Raw genomic sequence first — 13,177 nt, forward strand, 5'->3', positions numbered from 1 at the left:
AATGGCTAAAAAAAATGGTATTGTAAAAATGGCTAAAAAAAATGGTATTGTAAAAATGGCTAAAAAAAATGGTATTGTAAAAATGGCTAAAAAAAGGGGCAAATTTTTTCTAACAAATGGGTAGACAAAATGGACGCGCGCAGGGGGTGGTATACCGAAATGGACGCCGAGGCGCCAGGGGGAAACAAAGAATAAAACCAACTCAAACGCTCACTTAAAGTACAGAATAGGCGGATCTCTCCTATTTCAAGTCTCCAAAAGGGTGGGAGAGAAAAATGTTTCACTTAACGCAAAAAAAGGATTTTATGTTTTTTTCATTTGGGTGGGAAGTTGAAGACTTCTCTCTATCTGAACTAAGGCAGTTGATTTCTTCCTCATCCTCCTTCGAAGTGTTTTTCTTTCTTTTGTCATTTTTGGCCTGAAGGTCACTTTTTCTTTTATTATACCTTTTTTTTAGGTTTAAAAAATTAAAAAAAGAATTAATTCTCCTTTTTTTGTCTTTCGTTTTGTTCTCGTCACTTGGTGACAGCTTTGGTGCACTTTTTCGGCTTTTAAAGAACCCGTAAGAATGTGTATTCTTATACGTAGGGGATTCATTTTTGCTTTTTTTTAATTCGTTCCTTTTGGGCTTATTGCCCCGATTGTCTGCAGGGTGAGAGCTGGGACAACTGTCCTCGTGGTCACCAGTGCGGTTGTCATCACTGTCCCTATTCTCCCCATTTCTCATGTCCTCATTAAGATTCCAATAACTCCCATCGTCCAGGTCATCACCACTCTCGTCAGCAGCGTCCGTGTTTGTAGGACCACCGCCTAACCTTTGCATTAATGATATGCCCCTCCTGGTGGCATCTACTTCCTCCCCTGATTTTTGCAAATTCAAGGAAACTATTCTCTCCGCAGAATCGCTTTTCTTGGATATATCACTTAACTTTTTTTGCGCAAAAAAATTACTTTTTGAGGAATATGCACAACTTTTCATTCGCAGAAAGTCGTTCAGTTTCCCCTTGTCATTTTCATTCACTTTATTAGTAATGGTCGAATTTTCTTTATGCGCAAATGTATTTCTGTAGTTGCTTAATGTAGACAATTTTTCCCCACTTTTGCTTTTGTAGCTACAAGGTGCAGTCTTGGTCTTACTGTTCCATGTAGAACTATTGCCAAATAATTTTTGGTTAAGACTGTCGGCTATCAATGCGTTGGATATGCTAAATTTATTTCTTTGATCTATATTGTCCTTCTCCTCGGTCGCTTCTTTCTTTTCTGGCGGGAGGAAGTTGACATTTTTTTTCACCACATTGTCGTCTTTCTTGTGAAGCATTAACTGGGCAATTTCTACGCGGGAAAATTCATGGAGAAAATGAACGAAAAAAAAAGTGCAAAAAAAAAAAAAAAACCAAGTTAAAATGAAGAAGAAAAAGGGATTTCTTTTCTTTTTTCGGCGCTGCGCGAAGCCTTGTCGAAATTCCCTTCACCTCGTATGCACGTATATGTGGATACCTTTGTGTGCCTACATGGTCACGCACATGTAGGAGTACCCATGCACCCGTTCAAAAGCGTGCATTCATTTGTATATACATATATTATGCGCAAAAAAAAAAAAAAAAAACGGGCTACACGCAGCCTGGACCACGCATAAACTCGGTTTCGTATATATGAATGGTAATTTTTTCCTTTACTTAGTTGCTTTTCCCTTATGGATGAGTGGATCTTGGGGTTTTCCGCAATTGCCTTTTCATTATTAAATCCTGAGAAAGCGTAAAAAGGTGTTTTTTTTTTTTTTAGAAGGCGAGGATGCACAGTAAACATTCAAAAGATGCCACGCAGGTGTCACAAGTACTGATAAGACAATAAAAGCACATCGTTGGTGACTCTATGAAAACATCGAGAGGGTGAAAAACCGTCCCTTTTTTTCTTTGCAAGAAGGGGGGCCAATTTATATCGGGACAGTGTATAGGCATATATGAAGTATTTGCACAGCATGCGCAACGTATGTGTAACATTCGCGTAACATTCGAGTAGAAAACGTTTGTAGCAACTCGTTGTAACGCATTTTTGCATACCCGTTAAGGGGGATGTTTTTAATGGCTCACTCCTTGTGTAATTCATTTTCGTATGTTGCGGTTATGCGCTTGTGTTTGGAATTCCTGTACTTTCACAACATTTGTTAAAATGATTTATTTACTTGAGGCCATTTGGTGAAAGGGATGAGAGGCACTATTGGCCTTATTTTGCTATTCATTTTGTTTGCAGGTAAAAAAAATAAATGCAAGATATGTAACGAAAAAAAGTGTGTAGTTGCACAAATGGAGGATTGGTGTGAGGGGAATAAAATAAAAGAATTAAGCTTACGCAAAAAAGAACACGGATGTAAGAATTATTTGCACAATTTTAAAAAAGTTACGGTTGTGCATAAAATTTGCCTCTTTTTTTTCCGTGCAATATTTTAAGAAACGGAACTATATTATGTTAACAAGAAAAAGGCGAAGGAATAGACAAACATAATGTGAAACAACCTTATTTCTACAAATTACGAAATGGCAGGTGTCCTCTTTGTTGTGTGGCCTCCTATTGCGCTGGAAACATTTGTCATGCCAAAGTTCAAATGTTTACATCTCAATATGACATCAACGTCTTTTCTTTTTGAAATGGTGAAAAACACGGAAAGGGAATTTTCGTTTCAGACTTTCATTTCATGCGTGAATTTATTTCGAAATGTTGACCAAGGGGTGTAAAAAAAGAAAAGAAAAAAGAAACTAATTTGTCCTCCATAAATGAGGGTCAACTTACGAGTGAAACAAACTATATTATGACGTAGGTTTCTCCTTATTGCCAGTTCACAACGCAGAATGCGCATTTTTCCATTTTTTCTCAATTTGGGGTTAGAATGAAAGTAAATTTGTTCGCTATCTGATTTGATGCAATTTGGTTTGATTTTTTTTTTTTTTGAACGTCTTGTCAAGCGGCAGTTGTTAAGTAGATCGAACGCCGCGCAAAGCGCCTTTGACTTAGGACACATTATGGCTACAGACCTTTTCCCTTTTTTTTTTTAAGACGTATTGTACACTGTTTTAATACTTACGGATGGATTGAACTTTTAGAAAAGACTTGGAAAAAAAATTTCCTCCATTTTTTACATGTCAGTATAAAATTTTTCATTTTCTTCATTATGACTCGTAAGATGTGAAACTATCACTTTTCCGACTACAAGGCTTTTTTTTTTTTGCACAGAGGCAGAAGTTATGAGGATGGGTTGTCCCCCTTACGCTAAATTCAGCATCACATATATAGGGGATTGTTTGTTTATAAATTTTATGACAATGGTGGCGACGAGGCCTTACTTTTTCTGAACCACTAAGATGAAGTAATTTCACCTTTCAACTAAACAGCAGGGGCACTCACAAATGTTTTTTTTTCTATCTTCAAAGGTAAAAAAAATTTTTGAGGATTTTTTTTTTTCTTTTATTTTTCACTTTAAAAATTTGGGATTATTAATGAACCCAACGAAATGCATAGTAGCCCATCTTGTCATTACCATTTTGTTACGATTTAGCTGGCCTTTTTTTTTTTTTTTTTTTATTTTTTGCTTCTTTTTCCCCTATTATGCTTCTCTAACACGAATAACCTTTTTTAAAGCCTCCTTTTCCAAAATCTTACGAATGCGTAGTAAATTGAAGGTTGTCAAATCGCACGCATTCTTTTTCTTAAAATGATAAGAAACTGTGTCTGGGGGGATGAAACTAAATAAAACACCACTAGCTGAACATTTTTAAGCTTACCATTTTTTAAAGATGACGAAACCAAGTGAAAAAAATGACAGCAGATTATTTAGGAAGGTGCTCCACGAGAAATTGACAAAGGTTGACCAAAATGGATTTTCCCCATTTTCGCAATAACAGAACTGATTAGGAAAAATGCAAATATATGCCTATCACGCAGCGTACAAACAGGCGTGTTTCAATTTTGAGTCCCTACTCATGCGTCTGTGTATACACATTTGACAAAGAAAAAAAACCTTTTTTTATATGAACCCCAATTTTGTTTTTTCTTCCACAGAACGAAATGGATGACGCTTTTTTTTATTGTAAGCAAGTCATAGGTAAGGGGGAAATATGCAGATCGCGTAGAAAGTGGAAACGTGAGACCCCCCCACATATACATAAAAAATCATGTGTATATGTATACGTGCTCCTCGTTTTTATTCCCCTTTGGCAATATTTTTAACGACGTAGGCATCACAGCGGGGATACTATCTGGAATTTTGCGCATTAAAGGCATTTGGGGATTTCTCTTTTTTTTCATTTTCCAGTTTCTCACGTCCTTCGCCTTGTACAACAAAAAAATAGATGAAAATCATTTTATGGACAATTATAGCATCGCAACGAGCAACCTATTTATTGGGCTTTCTGCATTTCTGGTATGTGAAAAGGGGAACAAAAGTGTGCGCATGTTCACATGTGCACGTATACATATGTACATACCTTTCTTGTGCATATATTACCTATTCATTTCCTTGGATAAGCAGAACGCTGAATCTGCTGTTGGGGATAAAAACGCATCCCCCTTGTGCGGAATTGCAGATAAAGCAGACATTATATGGTTTTCATTTTTTATTTTTTTACCGAAGGTATCATGGATAACAATCAACACATTGTTAATTTAAGCGAGTTTTGCATGAGCGGAGAAGTGAAAAGAAACGGCAGTACAAAGTGGCAAATAAATTTTTGCAACAAAGAAAAACAAGACGCAGAAAGAAAAGAGCTTCATTAACCTGTCCAAAACACAAGTGGTAGATTTTACGAAAGCGTTTCATAGTATCAAAATTGGGAGCAATGTTACACCATCAAAATTATATTTTTTAAGCATGTCGTCTAGCGTACACAAAGCAAGAGTATAGAACTACGTTTTTTGAGCAAACTGCCCAATTCAACATCCTCCCATTTTGCTTGAATGGCGAGTAAAATAATTCAGCTCAACATACTGCGGTTTATCGTTCCCCCGAAGTAACATCTTCCCCTTTAACAATGTAGCAATTTTTTTTGTCACATTTTTAGCATAAATTTTAAAAGAAATGTAACTGATAGATTTTTACAAAATGAAGACAGTGAAGTCCTGCCTCTTTCATTTTAGCAAAAAGTATAATTTCACCTAGTGTACTCAGAAATATTTGAACAAAGTGGTACAACACGATGTTACTTCGTTTCAACGAACACATTTTTAGTCATAACAAAATCGCTCTTTTAACTCTGAGCAATACAACTGTGAGATCGCTTAAAGCGTCGCCCATCGCATCTTAAAGTAGTTCATGAATGCATTCACGTGTAAAGACAAAACATTTTAAGAAATACAGTAAAAATACAGTAAAACTGCATTTTAAACGATGATGTATGGTACGCGGTGTGTAGATATGTTCGTACGCTCCAGTTCATCGTGCTGAAAAGGCAAATTATTTTGTGCTCTCAGAAAAAAACCCAAACTGAGTATAATTAACATTTGCAGTTTTTCCAAGGAGAAACTACAATGTTTAGCAATCTCTAAAAGATAAAAAGAAGGTGTTTAACATATTTAAGACAACCGTTTGTTCTTTTCCACTCTTCACATTTTGAATTCGTACATCCCATTTGGTAAAATCTAGACAAAACAGGAGTCCTGTGTTCACTCAAAAGCGATATAAACTTATAACGTACACGTAAACATGTGTATCCATCAAAAAGTTCATATGCATGACTACGAATCGTTATTCAGCTTATGAGAAATATGCACGAACGAAGGATAATTTTTTTCGTATATACAGAATTTTTTGTGCGAGACGTTAACGAACGATTTTTTTCTCAGTCATATGAGAAGTGTCTCTCTGAACATATCAAAAAAGCTAATTTGAATTTTTTTCTTTTTTTTTTTTTTTTTTTTTCTTAATAATAACGCAACAGTATTTGCAATTTAATGATGAATTAAAAAATTAACACCTTTTCGAAGTACACCCCTGTCGAATATTTATAAAAATTACACTGCATAAAATGTCAGAGTGAAGAAGCCTGCATGCACACAATTCAACCTCTTTGATGAAAACATAAATTTATATTGCGTACATGTGAACATATTTTTGTCGCGTTGAATACTAGTTTTATGCATTTGTATACTCAATTTCATATTTGCAAAAGAGAACAATTCATGATAGTTCAATGAACTCCATTTGCACGTAATTTCCGAAACAGCCACTCGAAATTACTTCCATGGCTGGTAAAAGGAATTACTCACATTGTTAACAGGCAAATGGCTATTACTCGCTTACATATGTACGCAATTTTTTATATATACATAACCAAAGCTTAACTTAAAAGATTCAACATTTTTGCTATTTTAACTTTTTTCTTTTGAAGCTGTCACCGTGCACACTTATTACAACTATCCCGCAAATACGTGCGCTTCAAAATAAACCAGAAAAGGGCAACACAATTGTGCAAAGCATCTTTTGTATTTTTTATTGTTAAGAAATACATAATTTCTGTTTAAGGAGTTGTGTTGTGTACCCATTTTTTCTTCAAAATATCATTTAATTTCTTACAACCGCGTTTATTTTTACGCATCTTTATAAAAGCCGCAGCGGTGTTAAGCCTTTTCTATTAAAATTAAAATTTTTACCTCCAGCTACCATAAATGAATAAGTACATTTTGTCCAAAGAAAGGGTAACTTTAAAAGATACACATGTATACTTACACATATGCCTGTACTTTTTGTTATGTTAGTACCCAAAATTACTTCATGCGCTGTCTACACTCACATAAATTTTTACCTTTTTAATCTCACCATTAAGAGGTCCGAAATAGAGTCCATATTTAACGAATTTGATAAGAATAAAAATGGATTAAATGGGAAGGAGCTAATATATTTACTAAAATCGATTGGCATATACCTGAACAAAGACGAATCCGCGGCCTTATTGGACGGTGAAACAAACATTTCCTATATTTTTATTACCTCCCCAGTTTGCTCTTTTTTTATGTATTTTTCTTAATTTTTAAGTATTTTTAATAGTTCATACTGTACATTATAATGTTTAACATTACATTAATGTTGTAATTTATTTTTTCTCTTACAAAATGTAGAATGTAGGATACACGGTAACCTAAATTTAAATAATTTCTACGCCATTATGCAAGAATTTTACTACGATGAAAATATTGGAAAATTGCTATTAACGTCACTGCAAGCTCATACAAGAGAAAACGCTAAAACGATTACCATTGCGAAGCTAAAAAGTTTGTTGATGACGTTGGGTAAGAGGCTAAGAGTGTCTATTTGTGACCACAGACATAAATGCGGTTTAATGCAGCTCCTTCGTTGCAAACGTGTTATGTCTTACATTTGCAATTGAAGAAAAGGGAAACAAAGAAAATTCATTCCAATACAGGCACCGCTGTGAGGCTAACAGAAGATGAAGTAGACGCCTTTTTAAATGTAGAATTCAATGCCAATAAAAACAAGGATATATCATTTGATGATTTTATATACAAGTAAACGGAAAAGCAAGTCCATTATATATGTATTCACATATTTGTTTTACGTACAATGTAGTTGTAACATTTCATCTAAGCACAACTAAATGCCTTTATTTAACAACTTAGGGTATTAAAAGAGTGAAATAAAGAAATAAAGCAGAGGAAGAGCGTCTCTTTTCACACCTTAATTTGTATATAACAGTTTTTTGGACTAAAATGATGAAAAATATCCCTAGAGGTAAATAAATCTAAAAAAGATTATATTCTACAAAATCAGTAAATATGTTGAATGCATTATGTATATTTTTTTATTTTTCTCCTTTTTAGAATTGTGAATCAAGCCATAGGAACTAAATAACATCTATTCAACAAATGAAAATAGACAACGTCCAATATACGCTTTTTTTAACATAATTTTTTCTTAAATTATATTAAGATGAATTCGTCTTGATAAAATTGGCACACGTTTTGAAAATTCAATTTTATGATATATTTACATGTGCGTTTGTTTCTTTCTTTTAATGATGTTTATACATAAGATGCTACGTGCTTCACATTTATCTTTATTTCCTCCTAGTACAAATTTCTGAAACTAATAATAAGAATAATATTGTAATTTCTGTTCTATATCAACATATCAGTATAGTCTTTTTAAAAAATTGGAAACGCTTATTTTCTAGTTTTGATAGCATCAAATAAACATCTGAAACATGTTAATCTTTAGGAAGTGAAATTTTTCCTTTTGTGTATTCAAAATAGGATTTAAGTTATGTTTGTGATTATTTTTATCCTTCTCTTTCTCATTTTTTACATATAAAAATTTTTTATTAGGGTACGTTTTAAAAATCTAATTATATAGAGGAATTCACGTGGCGAATTTGTCTCCATAGGTTCGTTTTCATTTAAAAATCTTATGTCTATTCTGTTATATAGAATATACGATGTTACCATTTCATATACGTGACACAACTTGTAAATTTTCTTTTTTATCTCTCCTTCATTGAGATGTTATATTTTCTAAAAAGTGCATTAGGTAAAATTCTATTAATCACAAAATTTAAATGAAAAGGTACATTTTTAACAGGGTTTTATAAGTTAGAAATAGTGTGGGGGTCTTAAGGCAAATAAATACATTATTAAAAGACGAAATAAAGTTATATCACCTATTTGCCATTTATACTTCAGTATTGTACAGAGGTAGTAATCAGTTCCTTCCCTAAATGCCGTGAAAAATGAAAGAATAGGACCAATATTCTTAATCATGCGAGTACACAAATGTGTCTTTAAACATTGGAAATAAGCGAACATGACATTTATGCAATTTATATTTCTAGTTGTTGCATTGGCAATAAATTGTATATTGTATTTTCCTAATTATAATAGATTATTTCGTTTAAATTTTACCCATAAATTTTTCTGCACACCCAAGAATCTAAAAGTTTTACGTTCTTAATGAACAGAAAAAATATACTTACCAAAAGAGCTCTCGTGTCTTACTCTTTTGTTTTTTCTTGTTGGGGAAATATAACAATATCTTTCAAAAAAGGAAAATTCGTATATGTACACAGTGCTACATGTTTTTCTAACTCTACCTGTGATGAGCATTACAATTTTATACAAAAGATATTTATCACGATCTTATTAAGGTGGAACTAAATATAAAATTTTCAAGACTTCAACAGCTATTCATGCAATGGTATAACATAACAAAATTTAATGTAAATTAAATAGACAATATTTTACGTAAATGAATTTAATAGAATATGTATCATCCTTTAGAGGAAACAATGGATCTGGGTCCTGAACAAGTATATATTAACATTATAGTTTAAGCAAAAAGAAAGAATAACCTTTGATTAATGCTCCAAGAATATTTTCAGTTGGACTAATTTCAAAGACTTCCTTTATAATGCTCGGAGAACGTGGCAAATGAATTCTATATATAATGTTTTTTGATTCTACATTCATTTTTTTACATAAGTCAAAATAGACAATGAATAAAAAATATGAATCCAAAGAATTTTAACACAGACATTCCATCTCTTAACTATTAGACATTGGCCTCTGTGCAATTGGTGTTTCATAGTTTGCAGGTGTTAATTAAAAGCGTTATACATGTAGACAATTTTTTTACTAATGCTATTCTTGTGCGTTTATGCGTGTTATCATTTCATAGTTTCTTTTTTTAAGAAAGAACATTTTTACTTTTTTTTGAAGAATTCATATGTTTAAAAGTAAATGTCCTCATAGGATGCTTACATGGGGCGACAACTGAGATCTGAATAGGTGAATAAGGATTTCGCTAAATAGCAGGGGGGGGTAACTTAATTGAGTTCCCCTCATAGGAATGAATGTATCTTTTATGTTCATGTGCCTATTTTTATTGTTTAACGGTAGTTTACATTATTTTTAAAGACCATTTCACAATGGAAAATATTTTTAAAAGAAAGGGGGGTTATCTTCTGTATGAACAAAGAAAAACGTATTTTAACTTCCTACAGAAAACATGTTAAGTTCTTAATAAATATATGGAAATTTAAAAATAGAAGGGTTATTAAGTTTTTCTTATTATAGTTATGTTTTGTTATTAGTCGAAGGGTCACATAAGGAAAGATAAATTTTATATGAAACTATACAAAAGCATAAATATGAAAACATTAACGCGCAACTCTTTGTGTTAGGGGTAATCCCTGTTATATGAATGTGTCTAAATATTTGTATAGTTCAAAACGTCTTTCTTTAAGTAACAATTTTACTAAATATACATTTTGTATAGAAAGCAATAAGAAATGATGTCTTCAAAGTTATTCGTCTTTTTCCTTTTACATCTATTTCAAATTAATATCGCTTATTTATATTAAAGAATTGGTAACACATAAAAAAGCTTTAAAATACTGTATCAAAATGTCCATTCTCCCAGTGAACTAATATGGGACATTTAACATGGAAATAAAAATGAAACTATATGACTAGGCAGAATTCTACAAATGAAAATAAACTTTATTGCTTATTACACACTACATACGTTAACGAACTTGAAGCTTATTATTTAGTATAAATTTAACTTAATGCTCTTATGACTCTCATTGGAGTTACGAACAGGGTATAAAAACAATTATACATAAACTATGCATTATATCACAATTATAAAGGTAATTAAATAATAAAAAACAGTATAAAAGTCAGCATTTAATAAACTCATAAATGATTGATATTTCACTTTACAAAATTTAATAAACAAAATGTAATTCTTAAAGAGTTATATGAAGTAATATGCTAAAAAAATATGTGCTATTACTATTTTAATAAATAATATTAATCAAATATAATGAAATCAAAATTATAACTTAATTAGAATAAATTAAAGGAAAAAAGAATTTAGTTATATATAATTTAAAGAAATAGAACAAATAAATTTGTTTATATGCTTAATTTTTTTTTTATAATATAAGTCCTATTTATATTATATTTTATATAATAAATAAATTAAATTAATTATAAATAAATAATTAATATTATTTTAATAATTCTCGTATTTAATTTTTATTATCATATTAATTTTATCATAATAATATAAAAGATATTTATTTTATATTAATTATTTGTATAAAATTATATTATGTATTTTTAATTCGTAACATGTGCTATATACATATTTATTTGTTTAAATATTATTTTTTTGCCTTGGCTTTTAATTATTATATTAAAAGTCTTTAACGAATATAAAAATTTCGGCATATTTGTAGTGCAATAATTAATTGTATAAATCATTTTTTAATTATTAACCATTGCACTATTAGAATAATGAACAAAATATGATTGAAAATTCACATGTTTAAGAAAACTTCTGGAAGTCATTACTTCATAACTTTAACATAGTAAATAAATTAATGAAATACATCATTTAATATATGTAAAGTTGAACTTACATTAACATACCCCAACTTCATACATATAATAAGTGTTATTGGAATAATAAGATCATTCCTTTTATGGAACCATGTCTTTTGTTTTAATAGTTATATGAAGTGAACACATCATAACATAAATTATATGTGAGTACACATCAAATTCATTGGGCACTGTGAATGTCCTTAGTGTCATCATAAACAAATTGGGTATTTTAACTTATAATTTTTCACTTAAGGAAATTCCTTATTCCATTGGAACATTAATAGACAATTCATAAAAGAAAAACCTAACACGAAATTTTGTGTCCTTACATGTTTGGAACATAATTATATATGATGAAATGAAGAATATGCATGTTTTATATCCTTTTGAATGTATTATTTTTTTGAAAATACATAATGCTAATTTCCAATGTTCTTAACCATGATTGATGGAAATCTTCCAAATTACAAATTTTAAACTTTTGGCTTTTATCAAACTATACTAATAATTAAGCTTTGTGTGACATTCCGTGTCAAAATACCTTATTTACGATAAGCACAGCTCTCGTACTGGAACCCCCGAATTTTACAACAGTTTAGATTAAACTACAATGCTTTATTTCTAATTTTAGTGTACCATATAATTTTAGCATGAAACTTAATTTATTTTTCTTCTACATGTTTTCTTTTGCAACAAACAAAATGCATTAACTAAGTGTCTATTTGATAATTTATCTTTACACTTTAATACAAACATATGAAGAAACGTAAAAGAAAACTTTAGTATATGTCCTTCTATAAAATCGTAGCGTTAAGTCAATTAACGTGTATCATTGCAAGCATAAAAAGACGCACAATCGGAGGCTAAAAATATTTCGGTTATACATGTAATTGTTAATTCATTTTTTTTCGTGTTTTCATATAAAAGACATATCCTTAAAACTTTTAAATATTTTATAAAAAAAAGACAAAACTACGCTCATATTTCATAGGGGAAAGCAAATGTTTATTTTGCATTTCCCCTTCTTCACGATTTTAATAATCTATTGTTGTTTTGTAAGATAACACTAATTTTAGTAAATAAGAATGACGGGACAATCCATTTACAATTTATTGATTTCTTATCCCTCTATTTTTTATGAAATGTAGGCAAAAGCCTATTCATCCTTTTTTATCTTATGAGCATCTTTTTTCATTTGATTTTTCCTTCACTTCAGAAGTTTTAATGACCTTCAAAGGACCATATAACTGCAGATTAAATAGACGGAAAAATAAAGCACACGTTTATAATCAAACGTACATTTTACTTTAAAGAATATATAGCCTCCTATGTGTGTAAAAAATGACCATTCTTTTTCTTAAATATGCATACACATTTTTATCTATATATATAAAAATAAGCTCATAGATAAGTTTGGATCCTCCCGTTTGGTTTCTATATATCACAAGAGAAATTTTTACATAATTTCAAAAAAAAAACATAGACTTAGAGAAAATCATTTCTTTATGGCAGGTAGTAGTGTGTGAGTGGAGAACAATATTGTAAAACTGTGAAATAATACAATACATTTTAAATCCAGTTGTGCGCTATTATCCTAACACGTTTCATCATAATCTATACATTCTGTTAGGTTTTGTATCTTTGTAGAAAATAATGAAGAAATGAGAAGTTACGCTTCTATAGCCAAAAAAACAGGCAGACATGTAAAAACTATGCTTCTATAGATTTATTTTGACCTCTTTAAAGATGTAACCTCTGACAAATTAGACCAATTTATTAAATAATT

The 13,177-nt window shown here is 30.8% G+C and overlaps 2 protein-coding genes across 2 annotated transcripts; one reads left to right on the top strand and one right to left on the bottom strand.

The window, feature by feature from the left end:
* Positions 1-280: 280 nt before the first annotated feature.
* Positions 281-1,318, bottom strand: C922_02548 (hypothetical protein; the record flags this gene model as incomplete). The annotated part of the gene is made up of 1 exon (XM_008818147.1): positions 281-1,318. One exon carries the CDS (start codon positions 1,316-1,318, stop codon positions 281-283), a length of 1,038 nt encoding a protein of 345 aa, XP_008816369.1.
* Positions 1,319-6,737: 5,419 nt separating this feature from the next.
* Positions 6,738-7,516, top strand: C922_02549 (hypothetical protein; the record flags this gene model as incomplete). Its single annotated transcript, XM_008818148.1, has 3 exons — positions 6,738-6,945; positions 7,105-7,275; positions 7,410-7,516. The coding sequence occupies 3 exons, from the start codon at positions 6,738-6,740 to the stop codon at positions 7,514-7,516; spliced, it is 486 nt and encodes a 161-aa protein (XP_008816370.1).
* Positions 7,517-13,177: the final 5,661 nt, after the last annotated feature.

This window comes from Plasmodium inui (assembly GCF_000524495.1).
Source record: "Plasmodium inui San Antonio 1 unplaced genomic scaffold supercont1.9, whole genome shotgun sequence".
Classification (NCBI taxonomy): domain Eukaryota; phylum Apicomplexa; class Aconoidasida; order Haemosporida; family Plasmodiidae; genus Plasmodium; species Plasmodium inui.